Genomic DNA, 12,882 nt, shown 5'->3' with positions numbered 1-12,882 from the left:
ACATTCCTATTTTCTCGTAAAACGTGCCCTGCTCTATTCAATGTAATCTAAGACTCGATACAAGACGAAGTTGACAGATGCATGCACTAACAGACTCCCCCTCAGATGTTGACGAGTCGCACGTGTCGAGTCTTGACAGACTTCAGCCTTGATCAGTCTCTGGGCTTCACTCTCTCTTCTCTTTCACATTGTCTTCAGACTCCCCCTTGCGATATGCTGGCAGTCCTCTAGTTCTTCAGTATTATCTGCTTCAGGATCGTTGTCTGTCTTTCACAAGTATATGATCGTTATCCTGGCTCAAACTTTGTTCATAGAATCGAAACTTGGCACATGCTCTATCCACAGAGTCCTCGGGTATCTGAAACTGGCTCTCAAAAGCTTCTCAGACTCGAATGACCTGGCTCTTTAGAAGATTGTTCCAAGATCGAAACTCGGCTCTAGTTCTGCTCAGGATTGATAACCCAGCTCATATTAACTTGCATAAACTCTACCTCACAGTAAGTTTCTCATGATTCAACTATAGAGATATGCACCAATACTGACTCTCCCTCAGATCAAACAAAAATTTTTGATGAACCAATTGAAAGATTAGATTTTGAATTTTTAGTTTCAAAGTACACACTCCCCCTCAAATTTTGATCATCATGTTTAGCACTCGGAATTTTGAAAATCAGCTTTTCAATATCAGTTGTCGAAAATCTTTTTAAATTTTTAAAAATTAATGCTAAAACACACCGAAAATCTTTTTGGATTTTGAAAAGGAGAAATAAAATGCTGTAAAGAAATATTTACAGACAATATTTTTGTGAGTTTGTGTAAGAGGATCATATCAGTTTATGAGACGAGTCATCAGCACCGTTAAGCTTGATTACATTTTAAGTTCTAAACAATTCACCTATATTGTTAGTATATTGATCCACTTAAATTTTCACACAAAGTTCAAATGCTTCGAGATACGATATTAATGTCTTAATGACTTAAACCTATTTGTGTGTCCCACTACTTGAATATACTCCCGTATCCAGATCCCAATATTCAGTCTTACAGGTGAGTATACCACAGATGATATTTGTAAAGGGGTTAAATTGCGAGGGCCGTGAGAGCTCAGGTCGATACTTCCGTATACGCAAAGAGATGACGGCTTCGACTTTTAGTGTGTCCCCTTTAGAGGATCTTTTGTTACAACAGCAATGACTATCAATTTTATTGTTTCATCAATTTGCTGAGGGCGAGCTTATATTTCAAAGCATTTGCGGAAAGCATTATCCGAGGACTAGGTCAGTATTTCAATACAACAGAAGTCCCGGGATAATACCCCAGATATCACTGAGCATAAAGGCCTAGTATCTCATAATAAGGGACCTTTCAAACAAGATTTCAGGGGTTACCTATATATCCAAGAAGTTGTTACCCACAGAATAAGCAAGTTTGAATTTTTAGGTTTATATCTCGTCACAATTTACTAAATGTGCAAAAACCTACTGACACATCCGCAGTGAGATTGTTTATCACATTTTTACATTCCAATTCTTTAGCATGTTGTGACAGTCTACTGATGTACTATCATTTCCTCTTTTTCACAACGAAACTCGATTTTTTATTTTATAATGTTTTTGGCTTTTTCAAATTTTCTAATGTTTTTGGATTTTCTGAAATTTTCTACTCCCCCTAAAATGCAAACACGTTAAAGAAAAAACTGAAAACACAACTAGACACTTGACCCAATTGTAAAATAAAACTACACAGAAAGTTGACAACTGATATCGAATCGCATCGAATCGTCATCCACTAGGCATAAACAATCAGAACTCCCCCTTTCAACAAACTATTTTCTCATTTAGATTTCAAAACACTTAAGTTTGTTTTAATCAAAATGATTTTTCCGGAAAATAAGTTTGTTTTTACCAATTGTAGGACAGCTTGAAAATTAGGGGTATGGTTCATCATATTGTTCATCAAATTAATGTCCCTGAATTACCATATGCCAGTATGCACCCTCTGTACCAATTGTACAAATACCATCACCAATTTCCAGTGTAGGAATAGAACATCTACACTAGATCATTTACCAATTGTAAGAACAAAATGCCGATTCCTGCTTCTCACTAACCAACCTGGAAGCTCCGGCGTAGTCCTTGAATCTGTAAAATTTCAACAATTTGTCAAACTAGGTTAAAGGATATTTTACAAGAATGATGCCGATTCCTGATCCACGATTACAAACTTGGGATCTCCGGCAAAGTCAGATGTTCAAGGGAAAAGAATTTCCACCCAAGTCTGACCAACCTTGGGTGTTGTTAGCTCTTTCAGTTCTTGTTTTGTTGGGTTAAATGTTGCCTTTTTAGTCGCGTAAAAATCTTTAACCCCTTTTACTTTCCCTTTAAGCATTTTCCCAAAAATTTTCTTAACATTCCCATTGAATGTTTTCTCGACATCAAACTCATTTTCTCAGAATAAAACTGACTCGAGATTTCAACTTTACCAATTTTCTGTTTTACCTCTTCAAACTTCAGTGATGGAAATTCATCATCACTTACTAAAAACACAGAATTTACCTCTTTTAACTCACTTTGTGGCTCCTCTGGCTTTGTGGAACCAGAATCATCGCCGACTTTCTCATCAACCCTTTTAACAACCCATATTTGGTTGTCTTTGGCTTTCTTTTTGTAAACATTCTTTTAGAACACTCACCAACCTCATAAATTGAGTTTTCAAAAATTTAAAATTTTTCGGTTAGTGATTCAACATCAACAATTTTTTCTTTTAGTTTCTCAGAAACTCCCTGTTTTGTCTTGGCATTTTTCGGACAGTTATATGCAATGTGACCAACTTCATTGCATTTGTAACAGGTTCGAGTCTCTCTTGGATGAAACACTCCAGTTCCATTCCTTTTCTTCTCAGCAAGAAACTCCTGGTTAGATTGTTTCCAGAACGGTTTCTTCTGTTCATCTTCTGAACTACCACCTGAAACAAATTCTGTTTTCGTTTTAGAATTTTTCTCATTTTTAGAATATTCTGGTGGAATAAAACCAAGACCTTTCTTTTTGAGATTACCGTTTTGGTTTGGTTTCTTTTGAAAACCAGAACCAAAAATGTAACCCTTTTTCTTGTTTAATCTTTGTTACACTCTTGAAGTGTAAGGTTTAGGTTTTACATTAAGATTTTCATCTTTTATTTTAGAAATATTAATTTCTGTTAGTTTGAAAACCTTTTTTATCAATTCAGTTTTGACACCTCTTATTGGAAACTCTTTGTTGTAATATAATTTGTCAGAATCATTCAAAGTATAAACTACTTCGAATGTTTCATCATTCAAATTTGATTTGGATATCAAAAACTCTTTACTATAAGCTCTTTTGACCGACGACTTTGGACCATTGACTGACGAACTTGACCCTCCAGATTCAGACTTTGACTCAGACTCCTCATCAGTATCTAACACCTGATCGACCACCTTTTTTATTAACTCAGACTCATGATCAGTGTCAGACGAGGTGAACGTGATGTCAATGTTTTCTGGTAATTCATCAGTAGTATCGGTTTTTAGCTTTATATTGACTGCCTTTTCAAGTTGCTCCTTGTTTGGTTTTCTTGGAGAATACCCTTCCCAGATCGGAGGCGGACACTTGTTATAGCTAACAGTCGGTTTCTTACCACTATCTTTCTTCTTTGACTTCTCGTCTTGAAAAGCTTCCATACCTGCAACAGTTGGATAAATTCGATCAATGAGATAATCAGAACTAGAATAGCTTTGTAATAAACGTCTAATTCTCTCATTCTCAATCTTCTCCGTCTCCAACTCTTGCTTCCATTTTGCACTTTCTTCGATGTAGAAGTTGATAGCTTTCTGCTTCGACATCATAACAGCATTCATCATTGTTAGTGCTTGTTCTCTTTCAAAGTTTGTCTTTAGAAGACCAGTTACAGTTTTGTTCAAGACATCATGAAACACCCACTTTTTACTTTTGACAATAACATAAGGCTCATACAAAGGTTTGGAAAAATTTTGACATGACCCATTCGAAAAGTGAACATTTTCCTGCTTTTTAACGAAACCATTCAAGATACATTCTATGACACTATTCAAAAGATGCTAAATACAAAAAACATACACAATTTACCTAGAATATTAAATCCAAACTATTCAAAATAAAGTTTAACTTCAAACTACTACCATCATCCTAATAACTAGTTTAACATTTACTACACAAAAGGACGTTTCGACCCATTCAAAAGAAACAACTTGAACCGGAAGCGTATAAAGGTCAACGTTGTGTGTGTATGTTTGGTCCGAGCGCGCCGCAATTAATCATGTGATTTACCTATCATTCATAACAACAACACATGTTAGTTCATAATACATAACACTTTACTTTAATAACATTATCACTTCCATTCGGAAACATTCATCATACCACTTCCCGATTCATTTGTAATGCACCGCTACATTCCATATCTCTCGATATACTTGCATCAATTGACCCATATAAACAAGTCAATTATACACATTCCAATCAACCATTCTACTTGTCCCTTTTTAACCCATTTAGACGGGTCACTCCATATTCACTATCACATCATAGTATCCTTAAAAAAATTTCCCAATATAAAGTTCATTACTTTTAGTCAATCATGAATCATAATGTAAACTTACACCTAATTCATAGCACTAACCAATCTCATACATAATTCTACAAATAGAGTACATAAAGTTTACATGAACTTACCGCGATCTTGAGATGCTTGTGCCTTCGAGTGACTTGCGCCTTCTTCCTTCTTTGTGCCTATATTTCATAATCTCATACTTTAGCATTCTTAAACATTACTTTCACAATCCTTATTGTAACAATCCTTATTGTACGTTATGGCGTTTACTAATCACATACATCATTATCATAAGAAAATTGCATCATTTTAATAAGTATACATGCAAAAGCCATAACTAAACTCACTTGGGCATTTTGTCAAAGACCTTGTGTGCGTATCACTAGTTTAGCATAATGTACAAGCCTTTTAAGCACAACTTCCATAGTTCACTCTTTGAGTAACCAAAAACATCCCTAACTTAGAAATTATCATCCTAATTATGATCACATAATTCTAAATCAATTACATCTAACCTTTTCACTAACATTCATCAAATTAACATATAGAGCTTCACAATTTCTTGATCATCTTTTATCACATGAATGGGTTTTACCCTAATATATCATCATAGAGAAATTAAAGCATGATTTCAACTCTTACAAGTTCATATCACCTTGCATTCATGTTTGATTTCATAAAGCATCACAAATTTCACATATCAAATTAATTTAACATCACCAAATCATGAAATTCGACTTACTTGATGTTAATTTCACTTAGGGATGAACATTTCTAACTCATGCATTGATAAACCTTCAATTTTCCCCTTTCAATTTGAGAGATTTGTGATGTTAGGGTTTTGACTCCCTTGGCTCCCTCCTCTCTCTCGATCGCACACACTGCCAGACCAAACTGGCTTCCTTTTTTTTATCTAATTTTATTCTATATTTACATATTTAGCCCCTAACTTTTATGGTATGTTCACATTAGTGATTTTCACACTAACTTTGTTACTTTTCTTTAGTTAACTTTATTCCCATACAAAGGGTTTTTAACTTACCATTATTTATAAGACTTTCATAATGGTAAAAATTTATATTTACCATTCTTTGTCATTAAATCCTCACTATTAGTTTATTATATTAAGACATACGAAAACTGGGGTGTTACAAGTCCACCCCCTTATAAAAGGTTTCGTCCCCGAAACCTGACTACGTACCAAATAATTCCGGGTAGTGCTTTTGCATGTCATCCTCCGCTTCCCAGGTGAGATCCGATCCCTTCCGATGTTGCCATTGAACCAACACTTGTCGAACAGATTTGTTTCGGAGGTGCTTCACTTTAAAATCCTTGATTGCGACGGGCCTTTCAACATAATTTAACTTCTTATCCACTTCAATGTCATCCATAGGCACGTATGCCGTCTCATCCGCAAGGCACTTTCGCAACTAAGACACATGAAAGGTGTTATGAATCCCATCCAGCACGGGTGGTAATTCTAACTGATATGCCACCGCCCCGACCCGGGCGAGTATTTTGAATGGCCCGATGAATCGAGGGCCTAACTTCCCGTGTTTACGGAAACGGATTATTCCTTTCCATGGGGAGACCTTTAGTAATACATGATCTCCCACTTGAAATTCAATTGGCCGCATTCGTCGATCCGCATAAGACTTTTGTCTATCTTGCGCTGCTTTTATTCTTGATTTAACCATATCTATCTTTTCGTTCGTCTTGGCCACTACTTCTTTTGACGCGATTTCTCGTTGACCCACTTCCCCCAACAAACCGGGGTCCTACACTTCCTTCCATAAAGCATTTCGTAGGGGGCCATTTTTATGCTGTTATGATAGCTATTATTATACGAGAATTCTACCAAAGGTAGATGATCATCCCAGCTTCCTCCGAAATCCATAACATACGCCCTTAACATATCAACTAATGTTTGAATAGTTCGTTCTGACTGACCATCGGTTTGTGGATGGTAGGCGGTGCTGATGTGTAATTGGGTCCCCAATTCATCATGAAACTTCCTCCAATAACGAGATGTGAACCGGGTGTCCCGATCGGATACTATAGACACCGGAACCCCATGTCGGGATATGATCTCCTTCATGTAGACTTCCGCCATCTTTTCTGAATTATAATTTTCCCGAATAGGTAGGAAATGTGCACTTTTGGTCAGTCGGTCAACGACCACCCATATTGCATCGTGCCCTTTTCTTGTCTTTGGAAGCTTAGTCACCAAGTCCATCGTTAAATGTTCCCATTTCCACACCGGGATCTCCAAGGGTTGTAACTTTCCATACGGCTTTTGGTGTTCGGCCTTTACTTGGGAACACGTCAAACACTTAGCAACATACTTGACAATGTCCCTTTTCATCCCCGGCCACCAATAATTCATCCTTAAGTCTCGATACATCTTTGTAGCCCCCGGATGAACGGAGTATCGAGACTTGTGAGCCTCATTCAACAGCAATTCCTTCACACCACAATGCCGAGGTATCCAGATTCGGTTATACCTCGTTTTCATTCCATTTGCATTCTCTCCCAATTCATGAATAAACCCTTTCGTTCTTTCTTTCTTTGGGTCAACAACATTTAAAGATTTCGTTTGAGCCTCTCGAATTTCATCAAGGAGTTTAGGAATGACTACCATCTTCATGGATTTTACCCGAATCGGGGGTGGGTACTCCTTTCGACTAAGTGCGTCCGCCACTACATTAGCCTTCCCCGGATGGTAATGAATGTCACAATCGTAATCCTTAATGAGTTCCAACCATCTTCGTTGCCTCATATTAAGATCTTTCTGCTCGAAAAAAATATTTGAGGCTTTTATGATCCGAGAAGATTGTACATTTCACCCCATAAAGGTAGTGCCTCCATATTTTCAAGGCGAATACGACCGCCGCCAGTTCAAGATCATGAGTCGGATAATTGCCTTCATGTTGCTTGAGTTGTCTCGAAGCATAAGCAACGACTTTACCCCTTTGCATTAACACACAACCTAAACCTTGGCGAGAGGCGTCTGTATACACCACCAAATCATCCGTTCCATCCGGTAATGCCAATACTGGGGACTTTGAGAGCTTCTCCTTCAAGGTCTGGAACGCTCTTTCTTGTTCTTCGCCCCATATAAACTTTTCGCTCTTCTTTGTTAACTTCGTCATGGGCGAGGCTATCTTGGAGAAATCTTGGATGAACCTCCTGTAGTACCCAGCCAGGCCCAGAAAACTTTTTATTTCACTTGGATTCTTCGGGGGTACCCAGTTCATTACCGCTTCCACTTTGGATGGGTCCACATGGACACCCTCCGCATCAATTATATGACCCAAAAACTGTACCTCTCTAAGCCAAAAGGCACACTTTGAGAACTTTGCATATAACTTTTCCTTGCGAAGTGTGTCCAATACATTACGCAGGTGGGAAGCATGTTCTACTTCACTTCGGGAGTATATTAGTATGTCGTCAATGAAAACGATTACATACTTATCAAGCATAGGTCGGCACACCCGATTCATCAAATCCATAAACGCAGCTGGCGCGTTTGTTAACCCAAAAGACATTACTAAGAACTCGTAATGTCCGTATCGTGTTCGAAACGCAGTCTTCGGCACATCTTCTTCCCGCACACGCAATTGATGATATCCCGACCGCAAATCGATTTTCGAAAACCAACTTGCCCCTTGAAGCTAGTCAAATAGGTCATCAATTCTGGGCAAGGGATAACGATTCTTCACCGTTAACTTGTTCAACTCTCGATAGTCGATGCACATTTACATCGAACCATCTTTCTTCTTTACGAATAATACAGGCGCTCCCCATGGTGAAACACTTGGTTTAATGAAACCCTTGTCGAGCAACTCTTGAAGTTGCGTCATCAATTCTTTCATTTCGGTCGGGGCCAGCCGATAAGGGGCTTTAGCTACCGGCTTTGCACCCGGGTTAAGCTCTATTTTGAATTCTACTTCTCGTTCAGGCGGAAGCCCTGGTAGGTCTTCCGGAAACACATCCGGATAATCATTCACCACGTTCACATCTTCAAGCTTTGGGACACCTCGATTAGTGTCAATCACATAAGATAGATAAGCTCTACCCCCGTTCCTCACATGTTTGACAGCTTTGATTATAGAACACAATTTCGACTTGATGACTCTATCTCCTTGAACGCTTACCCGTTTCCCCCCCGGGGTTACTACATGAATGACTTTCCTTTCACATTGAATTTCAGCGTAGTTTTGGGCAAGCCAATCCATTCCTACAACTACTTTAAATTCCCCCATGTACATCGGGACAAGATCTATACTAAATTCCTCATCTTCGATTAAGATCTTACAGTTTCTACAAATATCATGTAACAAATAGCTTTTACTATCAGCAACTTCCACTTCTAAGGGTACTATCATTTTTTCAAGCTTAAAAGATGGATGAACTAACAATTCATTAGAAATAAACGATCTACTAGCCCCGGAATCAAATAATACATTCATAGGCATAGAATTACCAAGAATATACCTGAGACCACATCCGGGCTAGTCTTAGCTTCATCTGAGGTTAACTGGAACATCCTCCCACGAGCCTTGGAAGACTCATCCTTCTTTCCATCTTTCTTTGCCCCTTGTTGGAGTTTCGGACATTCCGCTTTAATGTGCCCCGTTTCATTGCAATTATAACACGCCTTTGGGTTTTCGGGGCACCTATAAAACGGATGTCCCTCTCGTCCACATTTGTAACACCCCTTCTTTCCCGACAAACATTCACCCGAATGATGCTTCCCACACGTCTTGCAAGTCGGAATTTCACTACTTGTTTTCCCCTTTTTGCTTTGGTCTTGATATCTTGCCTTTTTCGATGGACTAGCGTTGGTAGGCTTCTCCGCTACCCTTTTCTCTCCCCGTTCAACCTGTATTTTTATCTCAATTTCTCTATCTCTTGCCCATTCAATTAATTCATTTAACGTCGCACACTTGGAGGGATTTACAAATTCCCGATATTCAGCCTTTAACATAGCATGGTAACGTATAATCCTTTGCCTCTCAGTCCCCGCTATCTCCTCACAGAACTTCACCCTCTCAAGGAACTTGTTCGTTATCTCGTCAATCGTTTCATTCTTTTGTCTGAGACGTAAGAAGTCTTCCTGAATCTTATCAATTGCGGATTGTGGGCTGTAATATTTCCGAAATGACTCCTTGAATTCTTGCCATATTAACGACTGTACTTTATCATCCCCCAACTCCTTCGAGTATGCGTCCCACCAATCTTTTGCTTGAAGTTGTAGAAGGCCCGTGGCAAACATTACTTGATCTTCCACTTCACATCTACTTCGTGTAAACACGACTTCGGTACTTGAAATCCACCTTTGGCAAGCTATCGGATCAACTTCCCCTTTGTATGGTAAGGGATTACATGCCATGAACTCTTTGTACGTGCATCTCCGATTGCTTTTCTTCACTTGCAATTCACTAATCATTTCTTTCAATTCTTCCACCTTAGATGTTACCAAAGTATTAACTATCTCCAATACTTATCCTTCGACTTCTTGAGCTAGTCGGGGTACACTAGCCTCTATCGCTTTCTTTACTTCTTCCACAATCATAGTTCTTATTTCATTTCGGCGTGCTTCATCGTCATCATTCACATTCACCATATCAGCCATCTATATAAAACATGCATTACATTCATTAGATTTTATTTCATAATTCCCATTATCATGATTTAACATCATTGTATCATGACACATTTCTTTCATTGTTCATATTTCACATCTTATCGTCTATGACGACCGTCTCATATCATATCGACCGATATCTTTAAATCCTAACAAATTTTTCTTCTCAACATTCGCATGTACTTTCCCTCGAGTCTAAATCACCTAACACATTTAATTTCATGCATTCTTATTGTATATCAAGCTATCCTTGTGACTTGATAAGAATTACTAGGGTTTGAGGGCTTAAATTAAAGTTTTCGTTACTATCTGAGGTCACCGTAAGCTTTGGTTACCCTTTCGTAGCTTACGGTACAAAGAAAAGAAAAATTTATATCTGGGCGCCACCGTAAGCTACGGTGGCCACCGTAGCTTACGGTGGAAGAAAAAAGGTTACGGTAGTAACCTGCTGATTTACGGCAGAAATTTGCAGTCGCACGGTCGTGCGTCCAGTTGCACGACCGTTCATAACCTAAAACGTTGGGAGCTCTGGCAGTGCACAAGCCAGTGCACTGTCTTACTTGGAAGCGCACGTCCGTGCGACCAGTGCACGACCGTGCACCGTGCCCAGTGTTGTTGGCTGAATTATTCCCTCTTTGATACGTTCTAACCCCAAACTGAAACGATTCATTCCACATTTTTCCACAACATACCATAACATTCTATAACATTCCGTAACTAATTATTCATACTACAAAAAGAAAATTTTCAACTTTTAAAATACTTACTTGCTTTGCGCCGTGAAACGAACACACACTTCCTCACGAGCTTTCAGTTTGATTTCAAGCACTTGATGCTTAAATCCCTCAAACCTAGGCTCTAATACCAACTTGAAACGCCGACTTTTTACTTTTGACAATAACATAAGGCTCATACAAAGGTTTGGAAAAATTTTGACATGACCCATTCGAAAAGTGAACATTTTCCTGCTTTTTAACGAAACCATTCAAGATACATTCTATGACACTATTCAAAAGATGCTAAATAAAAAAAAACATACACAATTTACCTAGAATATTAAATCCAAACTATTCAAAATAAAGTTTAACTTCAAACTACTACCATCATCCTAATAACTAGTTTAACATTTACTACACAAAAGGACGTTTCGACCCATTCAAAAGAAACAACTTGAACCGGAAGCGTATAAAGGTCAACGTTGTGTGTGTATGTTCGGTCCGAGCGCGCCGCAATTAATCATGTGATTTACCTATCATTCATAACAACAACACATGTTAGTTCATAATACATAACACTTTACTTTAATAACATTATCACTTCCATTCGGAAACATTCATCATACCACTTCCCGATTCATTTGTAATGAACCGCTACATTCCATATCTCTCGATATACTTGCATCAATTGACCCATATAAACAAGTCAATTATACACATTCCAATCAACCATTCTACTTGTCCCTTTTTAACCCATTTAGACGGGTCACTCCATATTCACTATCACATCATAGTATCCTTAAAAAAATTTCCCAATATAAAGTTCATTACTTTTAGTCAATCATGAATCATAATGTAAACTTACACCTAATTCATAGCACTAACCAATCTCATACATAATTCTACAAATAGAGTACATAAAGTTTACATGAACTTACCGCGATCTTGAGATGCTTGTGCCTTCGAGTGACTTGCGCCTTCTTCCTTCTTTGTGCCTATATTTCATAATCTCATACTTTAGCATTCTTAAACATTACTTTCACAATCCTTATTGTACGTTATGGCGTTTACTAATCACATACATCATTATCATAAGAAAATTGCATCATTTTAATAAGTATACATGCAAAAGCCATAACTAAACTCACTTGGGCATTTTGTCAAACACCTTGTGTGCGTATCACTAGTTTAGCATAATGTACAAGCATTTTAAGCACAACTTCCATAGTTCACTCTTTGAGTAACCAAAAACATCCCTAACTCAGAAATTATCATCCTAATTATGATCACATAATTCTAAATCAATTACATCTAACCTTTTCACTAACATTCATCAAATTAACATATAGAGCTTCACAATTTCTTGATCATCTTTTATCACATGAATGGGTTTTACCCTAATCTATCATCATAGAGAAATTAAAGCATGATTTCAACTCTTACAAGTTCATATCACCTTGCATTCATGTTTGATTTCATAAAGCATCACAAATTTCACATATCAAATTAATTTAACATCACCAAATCATGAAATTCGACTTACTTGATGTTAATTTCACTTAGGGATGAACATTTCTAACTCATGCATTGATAAACCTTCAATTTTCCCCTTTCAATTTGAGAGATTTGTGATGTTAGGGTTTTGACTCCCTTGGCTCCCTCCTCTCTCTCGATCGCACACACTGCCAGACCAAACTGGCTTCCTTTTTTTTATCTAATTTTATTCTATATTTACACATTTAGCCCCTAACTTTTATGGTATGTTCACATTAATGATTTTCACACTAACTTTGTTACTTTTCTTTAGTTAACTTTATTCCCATACAAAGGGTTTTTAACTTACCATTATTTATAAGACTTTCATAATGGTAAAAATTTATATTTACCATTCTTTGTCATTAAATCCTCACT

General features: G+C 37.7%; 1 protein-coding gene and 1 long non-coding RNA gene across 2 annotated transcripts; both read right to left on the bottom strand.

Moving 5' to 3' along the window:
* Window positions 1–8,295: 8,295 nt before the first annotated feature.
* Window positions 8,296–10,932, bottom strand: LOC110896354. The gene is made up of 5 exons (XM_035987858.1): window positions 10,816–10,932; window positions 10,151–10,243; window positions 9,092–10,075; window positions 8,400–9,002; window positions 8,296–8,301 (listed from the first exon to the last, which is right to left on the bottom strand). The coding sequence occupies exons 1-5, from the start codon at window positions 10,930–10,932 to the stop codon at window positions 8,296–8,298; spliced, it is 1,803 nt and encodes a 600-aa protein (XP_035843751.1).
* A 307-nt stretch (window positions 10,933–11,239) lies between these two features.
* On the bottom strand, window positions 11,240–12,634 carry LOC110936512. The gene is made up of 3 exons (XR_002590085.2): window positions 12,515–12,634; window positions 11,910–11,966; window positions 11,240–11,504 (listed from the first exon to the last, which is right to left on the bottom strand). It is a non-coding gene; the product is annotated as an uncharacterized LOC110936512 (long non-coding RNA).
* Window positions 12,635–12,882: the final 248 nt, after the last annotated feature.

The sequence above is a fragment of the Helianthus annuus genome, chromosome 1, assembly GCF_002127325.2.
Source record: "Helianthus annuus cultivar XRQ/B chromosome 1, HanXRQr2.0-SUNRISE, whole genome shotgun sequence".
Taxonomy (NCBI): domain Eukaryota; kingdom Viridiplantae; phylum Streptophyta; class Magnoliopsida; order Asterales; family Asteraceae; genus Helianthus; species Helianthus annuus.
Note: the sequence above shows the minus strand (reverse complement) of the source record. Positions and strands in the feature narration are given on the sequence as shown.